Source organism: Salvelinus alpinus, chromosome 10, assembly GCF_045679555.1.
Source record: "Salvelinus alpinus chromosome 10, SLU_Salpinus.1, whole genome shotgun sequence".
Lineage (NCBI taxonomy): Eukaryota > Metazoa > Chordata > Actinopteri > Salmoniformes > Salmonidae > Salvelinus > Salvelinus alpinus.
Window position 1 is genome coordinate 82,129,569 of NC_092095.1, and position 13,460 is coordinate 82,143,028.

The following is a 13,460-nucleotide window of genomic DNA, read 5'->3' on the forward strand; positions in this document are numbered from 1 at the left end:
TATGGTGCAGTGGACCCGTCTCTCCACTAGGAGGCGAAAGCGCTGCTACACTGATGGACAAAGCATTGACGGGACAACTCCCTGCGTTACGTGTTCTTTACTGACCAGATCAGTCACTCAACACAGTCTTCGTTCACAGTCACTACTGTCCTTGTCTGTTCCTCAAGGCTAGAACTGAGATGGGGAAACTATATTTTTTCCCCCATAATGCCCCTTCATCCTGAAACATGCTTCAAAAGACATTAAAAGTTATGGGAGTTAGTGTCCTTGCGCCTGTTTTTAAGACTGATCGATAACACTGTTTGTGATGGCTGCAGTTGTTTAATCTTCAATTGTATCTGTAACTTGTGACACTTTGTATTTGGTGTGTATTTAATATTTTACTGTAGTATTTTCTGTACACGCTGTTATTTTCCCGTTTTGCCTTGCCAGGTCGCCCTTACAAAATAGTAATTTTATTTTAACCTCAATGGGTCTTACCTGGTTAAATAAAATAAATTAATTTCTATACATTCTGTTTTGTAAATATGTATTATATCAAGTGTTGATCTAAAACGAAGGTTCCCTTCACCCAGTAGATGGTTTTCGAGTTCAGCGTCACTGCCTCTTAGCGGAAATCACCTGTGCGAAATTTGGACGCCATAAAGCTCACACCCATTGCCCCAAAAGGCGTTTAGTCGGCCTATGGAACTCTATACCAACGGTCTCATCCATAACGGTGTACTAAACGGTTTGTTGCATAGTAACGTATAGCCATGCTGTAGTAGACTATACTACTCATTGTTTTAGAGGTGTTTCAGGCTGCCTCTCTGAGGTTTGTTGCATAGTAACGTATAGCCATGCTGTAGTAGACTATACTACTCATTGTTTTAGAGACGTTTCAGGCTGCCTCTCCGAGGTTTGTTGCATAGTAACGTATAGCCATGCTGTAGTAGACTATACTACTCATTGTTTTAGAGGTGTTTCAGGCTGCCTCTCTGAGGTTTGTTGCATAGTAACGTACAGCCATGCTGTAGTAGACTATACTACTCATTGTTTTAGAGGTGTTTCAGGCTGCCTCTCCGAGGTTTGTTGCATAGTAAAGTATAGCCATGCTGTAGTAGACTATACTACTCATTGTTTTAGAGGTGTTTCAGGCTGCCTCTCTGAGGTTTGTTGCATAGTAACGTATAGCCATGCTGTAGTAGACTATACTACTCATTGTTTTAGAGGTGTTTCAGGCTGCCTCTCTGAGGTTTGTTGCATAGTAACGTATAGCCATGCTGTAGTAGACTATACTACTCATTGTTTTAGAGGTGTTTCAGGCTGCCTCTCTGAGGTTTGTTGCATAGTAACGTATAGCCATGCTGTAGTAGACTATACTACTCATTGTTTTAGAGGTGTTTCAGGCTGCCTCTCTGAGGTTTGTTGCATAGTAACGTATAGCCATGCTGTAGTAGACTATACTACTCATTGTTTTAGAGGTGTTTCAGGCTGCCTCTCTGAGGTTTGTTGCATAGTAACGTATAGCCATGCTGTAGTAGACTATACTACTCATTGTTTTAGAGGTGTTTCAGGCTGCCTCTCCGAGGTTTGTTGCATAGTAACGTATAGCCATGCTGTAGTAGACTATACTACTCATTGTTTTAGAGGTGTTTCAGGCTGCCTCTCCGAGGTTTGTTGCATAGTAACGTATAGCCGTGCTGTAGTAGACTATACTACTCATTGTTTTAGAGGTGTTTCAGGCTGCCTCTCTGAGGTTTGTTGCATAGTAACGTATAGCCATGCTGTAGTAGACTATACTACTCATTGTTTTAGAGGTGTTTCAGGCTGCCTCTCCGAGGTTTGTTGCATAGTAACGTATAGCCATGCTGTAGTAGACTATACTACTCATTGTTTTAGAGGTGTTTCAGGTTGCCTCTCCGAGGTTTGTTGCATAGTAACGTATAGCCATGCTGTAGTAGACTATACTACTCATTGTTTTAGAGGTGTTTCAGGCTGCCTCTCCGAGGTTTGTTGCATAGTAACGTATAGCCATGCTGTAGTAGACTATACTACTCATTGTTTTAGAGGTGTTTCAGGCTGCCTCTCTGAGGTTTGTTGCATAGTAACGTATAGCCATGCTGTAGTAGACTATACTACTCATTGTTTTAGAGGTGTTTCAGGCTGCCTCTCCGAGGTTTGTTGCATAGTAACGTATAGCCATGCTGTAGTAGACTATACTACTCATTGTTTTAGAGGTGTTTCAGGTTGCCTCTCCGAGGTTTGTTGCATAGTAACGTATAGCCATGCTGTAGTAGACTATACTACTCATTGTTTTAGAGGTGTTTCAGGCTGCCTCTCCGAGGTTTGTTGCATAGTAACGTATAGCCATGCTGTAGTAGACTATACTACTCATTGTTTTAGAGGTGTTTCAGGCTGCCTCTCCGAGGTTTGTTGCATAGTAACGTATAGCCATGCTGTAGTAGACTATACTACTCATTGTTTTAGAGGTGTTTCAGGCTGCCTCTCCGAGGTTTGTTGCATAGTAACGTATAGCCATGCTGTAGTAGACTATACTCATTGTTTTAGAGGTGTTTCAGGCTGCCTCCGAGGTTTGTTGCATAGTAACGTATAGCCGTGCTGTAGTAGACTATACTACTCATTGTTTTAGAGGTGTTTCAGACTGCCTCTCCGAGGTTTGTTGCATAGTAACGTATAGCCGTGCTGTAGTAGACTATACTACTCATTGTTTTAGAGGTGTTTCAGGCTGCCTCTCCGAGGTTTGTTGCATAGTAACGTATAGCCGTGCTGTAGTAGACTATACTACTCATTGTTTTAGAGGTGTTTCAGGCTGCCTCTCCGAGGTTTGTTGCATAGTAACGTATAGCCGTGCTGTAGTAGACTATACTACTCATTGTTTTAGAGGTGTTTCAGGCTGCCTCTCCGAGGTTTGTTGCATAGTAACGTATAGCCATGCTGTAGTAGACTATACTACTCATTGTTTTAGAGGTGTTTCAGGCTGCCTCTCTGAGGTTTGTTGCATAGTAACGTATAGCCATGCTGTAGTAGACTATACTACTCATTGTTTTAGAGGTGTTTCAGGCTGCCTCTCTGAGGTTTGTTGCATAGTAACGTATAGCCATGCTGTAGTAGACTATACTACTCATTGTTTTAGAGGTGTTTCAGGCTGCCTCTCTGAGGTTTGTTGCATAGTAACGTATAGCCATGCTGTAGTAGACTATACTACTCATTGTTTTAGAGGTGTTTCAGGCTGCCTCTCTGAGGTTTGTTGCATAGTAACGTATAGCCATGCTGTAGTAGACTATACTACTCATTGTTTTAGAGGTGTTTCAGGCTGCCTCTCTGAGGTTTGTTGCATAGTAACGTATAGCCATGCTGTAGTAGACTATACTACTCATTGTTTTAGAGGTGTTTCAGGCTGCCTCTCCGAGGTTTGTTGCATAGTAACGTATAGCCATGCTGTAGTAGACTATACTACTCATTGTTTTAGAGGTGTTTCAGGCTGCCTCTCTGAGGTTTGTTGCATAGTAACGTATAGCCATGCTGTAGTAGACTATACTACTCATTGTTTTAGAGGTGTTTCAGGCTGCCTCTCCGAGGTTTGTTGCATAGTAACGTATAGCCATGCTGTAGTAGACTATACTACTCATTGTTTTAGAGGTGTTTCAGGCTGCCTCTCTGAGGTTTGTTGCATAGTAACGTATAGCCATGCTGTAGTAGACTATACTACTCATTGTTTTAGAGGTGTTTCAGGCTGCCTCTCCGAGGTTTGTTGCATAGTAACGTATAGCCGTGCTGTAGTAGACTATACTACTCATTGTTTTAGAGGTGTTTCAGGCTGCCTCTCCGAGGTTTGTTGCATAGTAACGTATAGCCATGCTGTAGTAGACTATACTACTCATTGTTTTAGAGGTGTTTCAGGTTGCCTCTCCGAGGTTTGTTGCATAGTAACGTATAGCCATGCTGTAGTAGACTATACTACTCATTGTTTTAGAGGTGTTTCAGGCTGCCTCTCCGAGGTTTGTTGCATAGTAACGTATAGCCATGCTGTAGTAGACTATACTACTCATTGTTTTAGAGGTGTTTCAGGCTGCCTCTCCGAGGTTTGTTGCATAGTAACGTATAGCCATGCTGTAGTAGACTATACTACTCATTGTTTTAGAGGTGTTTCAGGTTGCCTCTCCGAGGTTTGTTGCATAGTAACGTATAGCCATGCTGTAGTAGACTATACTACTCATTGTTTTAGAGGTGTTTCAGGCTGCCTCTCCGAGGTTTGTTGCATAGTAACGTATAGCCATGCTGTAGTAGACTATACTACTCATTGTTTTAGAGGTGTTTCAGGCTGCCTCTCCGAGGTTTGTTGCATAGTAACGTATAGCCATGCTGTAGTAGACTATACTACTCATTGTTTTAGAGGTGTTTCAGGCTGCCTCTCCGAGGTTTGTTGCATAGTAACGTATAGCCATGCTGTAGTAGACTATACTCATTGTTTTAGAGGTGTTTCAGGCTGCCTCTCCGAGGTTTGTTGCATAGTAACGTATAGCCGTGCTGTAGTAGACTATACTACTCATTGTTTTAGAGGTGTTTCAGACTGCCTCTCCGAGGTTTGTTGCATAGTAACGTATAGCCGTGCTGTAGTAGACTATACTACTCATTGTTTTAGAGGTGTTTCAGGCTGCCTCTCCGAGGTTTGTTGCATAGTAACGTATAGCCGTGCTGTAGTAGACTATACTACTCATTGTTTTAGAGGTGTTTCAGGCTGCCTCTCCGAGGTTTGTTGCATAGTAACGTATAGCCATGCTGTAGTAGACTATACTACTCATTGTTTTAGAGGTGTTTCAGGCTGCCTCTCTGAGGTTTGTTGCATAGTAACGTATAGCCGTGCTGTAGTAGACTATAATACTCATTGTTTTAGAGGTGTTTCAGGCTGCCTCTCCGAGGTTTGTTGCATAGTAACGTATAGCCATGCTGTAGTAGACTATACTACTCATTGTTTTAGAGGTGTTTCAGGCTGCCTCTCCGAGGTTTGTTGCATAGTAACGTATAGCCATGCTGTAGTAGACTATACTACTCATTGTTTTAGAGGTGTTTCAGGCTGCCTCTCTGAGGTTTGTTGCATAGTAACGTATAGCCATGCTGTAGTAGACTATACTACTCATTGTTTTAGAGGTGTTTCAGGCTGCCTCTCCGAGGTTTGTTGCATAGTAACGTATAGCCGTGCTGTAGTAGACTATACTACTCATTGTTTTAGAGGTGTTTCAGGCTGCCTCTCTGAGGTTTGTTGCATAGTAACGTATAGCCATGCTGTAGTAGACTATACTACTCATTGTTTTAGAGGTGTTTCAGGCTGCCTCTCCGAGGTTTGTTGCATAGTAACGTATAGCCATGCTGTAGTAGACTATACTACTCATTGTTTTAGAGGTGTTTCAGGTTGCCTCTCCGAGGTTTGTTGCATAGTAACGTATAGCCATGCTGTAGTAGACTATACTACTCATTGTTTTAGAGGTGTTTCAGGCTGCCTCTCCGAGGTTTGTTGCATAGTAACGTATAGCCATGCTGTAGTAGACTATACTACTCATTGTTTTAGAGGTGTTTCAGGCTGCCTCTCTGAGGTTTGTTGCATAGTAACGTATAGCCATGCTGTAGTAGACTATACTACTCATTGTTTTAGAGGTGTTTCAGGCTGCCTCTCCGAGGTTTGTTGCATAGTAACGTATAGCCATGCTGTAGTAGACTATACTACTCATTGTTTTAGAGGTGTTTCAGGTTGCCTCTCCGAGGTTTGTTGCATAGTAACGTATAGCCATGCTGTAGTAGACTATACTACTCATTGTTTTAGAGGTGTTTCAGGCTGCCTCTCCGAGGTTTGTTGCATAGTAACGTATAGCCATGCTGTAGTAGACTATACTACTCATTGTTTTAGAGGTGTTTCAGGCTGCCTCTCCGAGGTTTGTTGCATAGTAACGTATAGCCATGCTGTAGTAGACTATACTACTCATTGTTTTAGAGGTGTTTCAGGCTGCCTCTCCGAGGTTTGTTGCATAGTAACGTATAGCCATGCTGTAGTAGACTATACTCATTGTTTTAGAGGTGTTTCAGGCTGCCTCTCCGAGGTTTGTTGCATAGTAACGTATAGCCGTGCTGTAGTAGACTATACTACTCATTGTTTTAGAGGTGTTTCAGACTGCCTCTCCGAGGTTTGTTGCATAGTAACGTATAGCCGTGCTGTAGTAGACTATACTACTCATTGTTTTAGAGGTGTTTCAGGCTGCCTCTCCGAGGTTTGTTGCATAGTAACGTATAGCCGTGCTGTAGTAGACTATACTACTCATTGTTTTAGAGGTGTTTCAGGCTGCCTCTCCGAGGTTTGTTGCATAGTAACGTATAGCCATGCTGTAGTAGACTATACTACTCATTGTTTTAGAGGTGTTTCAGGCTGCCTCTCTGAGGTTTGTTGCATAGTAACGTATAGCCGTGCTGTAGTAGACTATAATACTCATTGTTTTAGAGGTGTTTCAGGCTGCCTCTCCGAGGTTTGTTGCATAGTAACGTATAGCCATGCTGTAGTAGACTATACTACTCATTGTTTTAGAGGTGTTTCAGGCTGCCTCTCCGAGGTTTGTTGCATAGTAACGTATAGCCATGCTGTAGTAGACTATACTACTCATTGTTTTAGAGGTGTTTCAGGCTGCCTCTCCGAGGTTTGTTGCATAGTAACGTATAGCCATGCTGTAGTAGACTATACTCATTGTTTTAGAGGTGTTTCAGGCTGCCTCTCCGAGGTTTGTTGCATAGTAACGTATAGCCATGCTGTAGTAGACTATACTACTCATTGTTTTAGAGGTGTTTCAGGCTGCCTCTCCGAGGTTTGTTGCATAGTAACGTATAGCCATGCTGTAGTAGACTATACTACTCATTGTTTTAGAGGTGTTTCAGGCTGCCTCTCTGAGGTTTGTTGCATAGTAACGTATAGCCGTGCTGTAGTAGACTATACTACTCATTGTTTTAGAGACGTTTCAGGCTGCCTCTCCGAGGTTTGTTGCATAGTAACGTATAGCCATGCTGTAGTAGACTATACTACTCATTGTTTTAGAGGTGTTTCAGGCTGCCTCTCCGAGGTTTGTTGCATAGTAACGTATAGCCATGCTGTAGTAGACTATACTACTCATTGTTTTAGAGGTGTTTCAGGCTGCCTCTCCGAGGTGTGTTGCATAGTAACGTATAGCCGTGCTGTAGTAGACTATACTACTCATTGTTTTAGAGACGTTTCAGGCTGCCTCTCCGAGGTTTGTTGCATAGTAACGTATAGCCATGCTGTAGTAGACTATACTACTCATTGTTTTAGAGGTGTTTCAGGCTGCCTCTCTGAGGTTTGTTGCATAGTAACGTATAGCCATGCTGTAGTAGACTATACTACTCATTGTTTTAGAGGTGTTTCAGGCTGCCTCTCCGAGGTTTGTTGCATAGTAACGTATAGCCATGCTGTAGTAGACTATACTACTCATTGTTTTAGAGGTGTTTCAGGCTGCCTCTCCGAGGTTTGTTGCATAGTAACGTATAGCCGTGCTGTAGTAGACTATACTACTCATTGTTTTAGAGGTGTTTCAGGCTGCCTCTCCGAGGTTTGTTGCATAGTAACGTATAGCCATGCTGTAGTAGACTATACTACTCATTGTTTTAGAGGTGTTTCAGGCTGCCTCTCCGAGGTTTGTTGCATAGTAACGTATAGCCGTGCTGTAGTAGACTATACTACTCATTGTTTTAGAGGTGTTTCAGGCTGCCTCTCCGAGGTTTGTTGCATAGTAACGTATAGCCATGCTGTAGTAGACTATACTCATTGTTTTAGAGATGTTTCAGGCTGCCTCTCCGAGGTTTGTTGCATAGTAACGTATAGCCATGCTGTAGTAGACTATACTCATTGTTTTAGAGGTGTTTCAGGCTGCCTCTCTGAGGTTTGTTGCATAGTAACGTATAGCCGTGCTGTAGTAGACTATACTACTCATTGTTTTAGAGGTGTTTCAGGCTGCCTCTCCGAGGTTTGTTGCATAGTAACGTATAGCCATGCTGTAGTAGACTATACTACTCATTGTTTTAGAGGTGTTTCAGGCTGCCTCTCCGAGGTTTGTTGCATAGTAACGTATAGCCATGCTGTAGTAGACTATACTACTCATTGTTTTAGAGGTGTTTCAGGCTGCCTCTCTGAGGTTTGTTGCATAGTAACGTATAGCCATGCTGTAGTAGACTATACTACTCATTGTTTTAGAGACGTTTCAGGCTGCCTCTCCGAGGTTTGTTGCATAGTAACGTATAGCCGTGCTGTAGTAGACTATACTACTCATTGTTTTAGAGGTGTTTCAGGCTGCCTCTCCGAGGTTTGTTGCATAGTAACGTATAGCCATGCTGTAGTAGACTATACTACTCATTGTTTTAGAGGTGTTTCAGGCTGCCTCTCCGAGGTTTGTTGCATAGTAACGTATAGCCATGCTGTAGTAGACTATACTACTCATTGTTTTAGAGGTGTTTCAGGCTGCCTCTCCGAGGTTTGTTGCATAGTAACGTATAGCCGTGCTGTAGTAGACTATACTACTCATTGTTTTAGAGGTGTTTCAGGCTGCCTCTCCGAGGTGTGTTGCATAGTAACGTATAGCCGTGCTGTAGTAGACTATACTACTCATTGTTTTAGAGGTGTTTCAGGCTGCCTCTCTGAGGTTTGTTGCATAGTAACGTATAGCCATGCTGTAGTAGACTATACTACTCATTGTTTTAGAGGTGTTTCAGGCTGCCTCTCTGAGGTTTGTTGCATAGTAACGTATAGCCATGCTGTAGTAGACTATACTACTCATTGTTTTAGAGGTGTTTCAGGCTGCCTCTCCGAGGTTTGTTGCATAGTAACGTATAGCCATGCTGTAGTAGACTATACTACTCATTGTTTTAGAGGTGTTTCAGGCTGCCTCTCCGAGGTTTGTTGCATAGTAACGTATAGCCGTGCTGTAGTAGACTATACTACTCATTGTTTTAGAGGTGTTTCAGGCTGCCTCTCCGAGGTTTGTTGCATAGTAACGTATAGCCATGCTGTAGTAGACTATACTACTCATTGTTTTAGAGGTGTTTCAGGCTGCCTCTCCGAGGTTTGTTGCATAGTAACGTATAGCCATGCTGTAGTAGACTATACTACTCATTGTTTTAGAGGTGTTTCAGGCTGCCTCTCCGAGGTTTGTTGCATAGTAACGTATAGCCATGCTGTAGTAGACTATACTACTCATTGTTTTAGAGACGTTTCAGGCTGCCTCTCTGAGGTTTGTTGCATAGTAACGTATAGCCATGCTGTAGTAGACTATACTACTCATTGTTTTAGAGGTGTTTCAGGCTGCCTCTCCGAGGTTTGTTGCATAGTAACGTATAGCCATGCTGTAGTAGACTATACTACTCATTGTTTTAGAGGTGTTTCAGGCTGCCTCTCCGAGGTTTGTTGCATAGTAACGTATAGCCATGCTGTAGTAGACTATACTACTCATTGTTTTAGAGGTGTTTCAGGCTGCCTCTCTGAGGTTTGTTGCATAGTAACGTACAGCCATGCTGTAGTAGACTATACTACTCATTGTTTTAGAGGTGTTTCAGGCTGCCTCTCTGAGGTTTGTTGCATAGTAACGTATAGCCATGCTGTAGTAGACTATACTACTCATTGTTTTAGAGGTGTTTCAGGCTGCCTCTCCGAGGTTTGTTGCATAGTAACGTATAGCCATGCTGTAGTAGACTATACTACTCATTGTATTAGAGGTGTTTCAGGCTGCCTCTCCGAGGTTTGTTGCATAGTAACGTATAGCCATGCTGTAGTAGACTATACTACTCATTGTTTTAGAGGTGTTTCAGGCTGCCTCTCCGAGGTTTGTTGCATAGTAACGTATAGCCATGCTGTAGTAGACTATACTACTCATTGTTTTAGAGGTGTTTCAGGCTGCCTCTCCGAGGTTTGTTGCATAGTAACGTATAGCCATGCTGTAGTAGACTATACTACTCATTGTTTTAGAGGTGTTTCAGGCTGCCTCTCCGAGGTTTGTTGCATAGTAACGTATAGCCATGCTGTAGTAGACTATACTACTCATTGTTTTAGAGGTGTTTCAGGCTGCCTCTCCGAGGTTTGTTGCATAGTAACGTATAGCCATGCTGTAGTAGACTATACTACTCATTGTTTTAGAGGTGTTTCAGGCTGCCTCTCCGAGGTTTGTTGCATAGTAACGTATAGCCATGCTGTAGTAGACTATACTACTCATTGTTTTAGAGGTGTTTCAGGCTGCCTCTCCGAGGTTAGTCCACAAGATGGCGCTGCACCTCACTGTTGTAGTGTTCCCCAGTGGTTCTGTCTCCTCAGGTATGGTTCCGCCCATTCCTCTCATTCCCTTGACGGCTCCAGTCACGACAAATTGCTCAACATGCTACCGTTGAGTTCCTCTGCAGTCCCATGACTCTTTCAACGACTCCTGCTGTAACTTCATTCAGGATTTATAGTTTATTTTAATTTTTTAGAACATTTCAGGCAATTTTTCCATAATTGAAAAAAGTCCCGTCGCAGATTCAGGAACCTTGAAAATGTGGATGTTGTGATCGAAGGAATGGCGGTCTGTTAGTAATGTTCGTAACTTTAATATTAGATCGGAGTTTTGTGTAACATCCAGCTGCATTTGAACATGGGAACACAGAAGATGCTGTGCTGTTTGTTTGTTGCTGCTTGTGTTGCGCTGAGTTCGGGAAGTTTAACGAGCTGTGATGAAGTGCGCAAAGTTTTTCAACTGCGGCAGATTGGACCGGTGAAATCACTACCCGAGAGACCGAGAGAAGGTAGGCCTACGGTAGTTTTATACATTATACATTCATTAGTATATCTGCACGTTTTCACAATTTTTATCTCCGGGTTGCTAAAGTGACTGCTTTGGAGGACGGTCTCAAGACGTGCTGTATTCACTCATACATGGCTGTTGAACCATAGCAAACTGCCGTAGCCTGTATTCTGTAGATCTATGGATCCTGATTTATTTAGGATATTGTATTTTCCTAACTGTATTGGTTTCCATGACGACATGTTCGCCATCCCATTGGTTTTCTAACGGTTATTATAAACTGCGTGGTTCGAGACCTAAACGCTGATTGGCTGAAATACCACGGGTATTACAAAATATATATATATTTTTTTACACTGCTCTAATTACGTTAGTAACTAGTTTATTATAGTAATAAGGCACCTCTGGGATTTGTGGTATATGACCAATATACCACGGCTAAGGGCTGTATCCAGGCACTCTGCGTTGCGTCGTGCATAAGAACAGCCCTTAGCCGTGGTATATTGGCGATATACCACACCCCCTCGGGCCTTATTGCTTAAATAAACTCTGTGCCTAGGCTGCTGTATCTGCTATTATTTAGGCTGATTTGTCAGAGTAATATGAAAGGTACAGGTGGTTCTCAAGATGAGCCTTGGTCTCAGGTTGGAGGTTTACTAAAGGCCAAGGGAATCATCCTCCTTTTAGACTCTGTCAAAATGGCCTGGGGTCATGGGGTCATAGTGTTGCAGCACTTGACAGAGAGAAAATATTTTTTTTGTAATTATTTCTGCATTAGTATTATGTTTCCTTTTTGTGGTCTCCTAAATATTATAAAGGAGAGGAGAAAAGGAAGAAACAGCCAACTATCAGAGGCCAGAGACTAGGAGGCAATGTATTGGTATCTACAGGGCCTCAGTATTCTGTCTACAGGGCCTCAGTATTCTATCTACAGGGCCTCAGTATTCTATCTACAGGGTCTCAGTATTCTATCTACAGGGTCTCTGTATTCTATCTACAGGGTCTCAGTATTCTATCTACAGGGTCTCTGTATTCTATCTACAGGGTCTCAGTATTCTATCTACAGGGTCTCTGTATTCTATCTACAGGGCCTCAGTATTCTATCTACAGGGTCTCAGTATTCTATCTACAGGGTCTCTGTATTCTATCTACAGGGTCTCAGTATTCTATCTACAGGGTCTCTGTATTCTATCTACAGGGTCTCAGTATTCTATCTACAGGGTCTCAGTATTCTATCTACAGGGTCTCTGTATTCTATCTACAGGGTCTCAGTATTCTATCTACAGGGCCTCAGTATTCTATCTACAGGGCCTCAGTATTCTATCTACAGGGCCTCAGTATTCTATCTACAGGGCCTCAGTATTCTATCTACAGGGCCTCAGTATTCTATCTACAGGGTCTCAGTATTCTATCTACAGGGTCTCTGTATTCTATCTACAGGGTCTCTGTATTCTATCTACAGGGTCTCTGTATTCTATCTACAGGGTCTCTGTATTCTATCTACAGGGTCTCTGTATTCTATCTACAGGGTCTCAGTATTCTATCTACAGGGTCTCAGTATTCTATCTACAGTATTCTATCTACAGGGTCTCAGTATTCTATCTACAGGGTCTCAGTATTCTATCTACAGGGTCTCAGTATTCTATCTACAGGGTCTCAGTATTCTATCTACAGGGTCTCAGTATTCTATCTACAGGGTCTCAGTATTCTATCTACAGGGTCTCTGTATTCTATCTACAGGGTCTCTGTATTCTATCTACAGGGTCTCTGTATTCTATCTACAGGGTCTCTGTATTCTATCTACAGGGTCTCAGTATTCTATCTACAGGGTCTCAGTATTCTATCTACAGGGTCTCAGTATTCTATCTACAGTATTCTATCTACAGGGTCTCTGTATTCTATCTACAGGGTCTCAGTATTCTATCTACAGGGTCTCAGTATTCTATCTACAGGGTCTCTGTATTCTATCTACAGGGTCTCTGTATTCTATCTACAGGGTCTCAGTATTCTATCTACAGGGCCTCAGTATTCTATCTACAGGGTCTCAGTATTCTATCTACAGGGTCTCAGTATTCTATCTACAGGGTCTCAGTATTCTATCTACAGGGTCTCAGTATTCTATCTACAGGGCCTCAGTATTCTATCTACAGGGTCTCAGTATTCTATCTACAGGGTCTCAGTATTCTATCTACAGGGTCTCAGTATTCTATCTACAGGGTCTCTGTATTCTATCTACAGGGTCTCTGTATTCTATCTACAGGGTCTCTGTATTCTATCTACAGGGTCTCTGTATTCTATCTACAGGGTCTCTGTATTCTATCTACAGGGTCTCTGTATTCTATCTACAGGGTCTCTGTATTCTATCTACAGGGTCTCTGTATTCTATCTACAGGGTCTCTGTATTCTATCTACAGGGTCTCTGTATTCTATCTACAGGGTCTCTGTATTCTATCTACAGGGTCTCTGTATTCTATCTACAGGGTCTCTGTATTCTATCTACAGGGTCTCTGTATTCTATCTACAGGGTCTCTGTATTCTATCTACAGGGTCTCTGTATTCTATCTACAGTATTCTATCTACAGGGTCTCAGTATTCTATCTACAGTATTCTATCTACAGGGTCTCTGTATTCTATCTACAGGGT

The 13,460-nt window shown here is 42.4% G+C and overlaps 1 protein-coding gene across 1 annotated transcript in view; it reads left to right on the top strand.

Moving 5' to 3' along the window:
- Positions 1–10,374: 10,374 nt before the first annotated feature.
- gpc5a (glypican 5a) overlaps positions 10,375–13,460 on the top strand; it is a 280,182-nt gene continuing 277,096 nt past the window's right edge. The window contains exon 1 of the mRNA XM_071331026.1: positions 10,375–10,818. Within this exon, the coding sequence (XP_071187127.1) occupies positions 10,668–10,818 (151 nt within the window). The 5' untranslated portion in view covers positions 10,375–10,667. The remainder of the gene's footprint in view (positions 10,819–13,460) is intronic.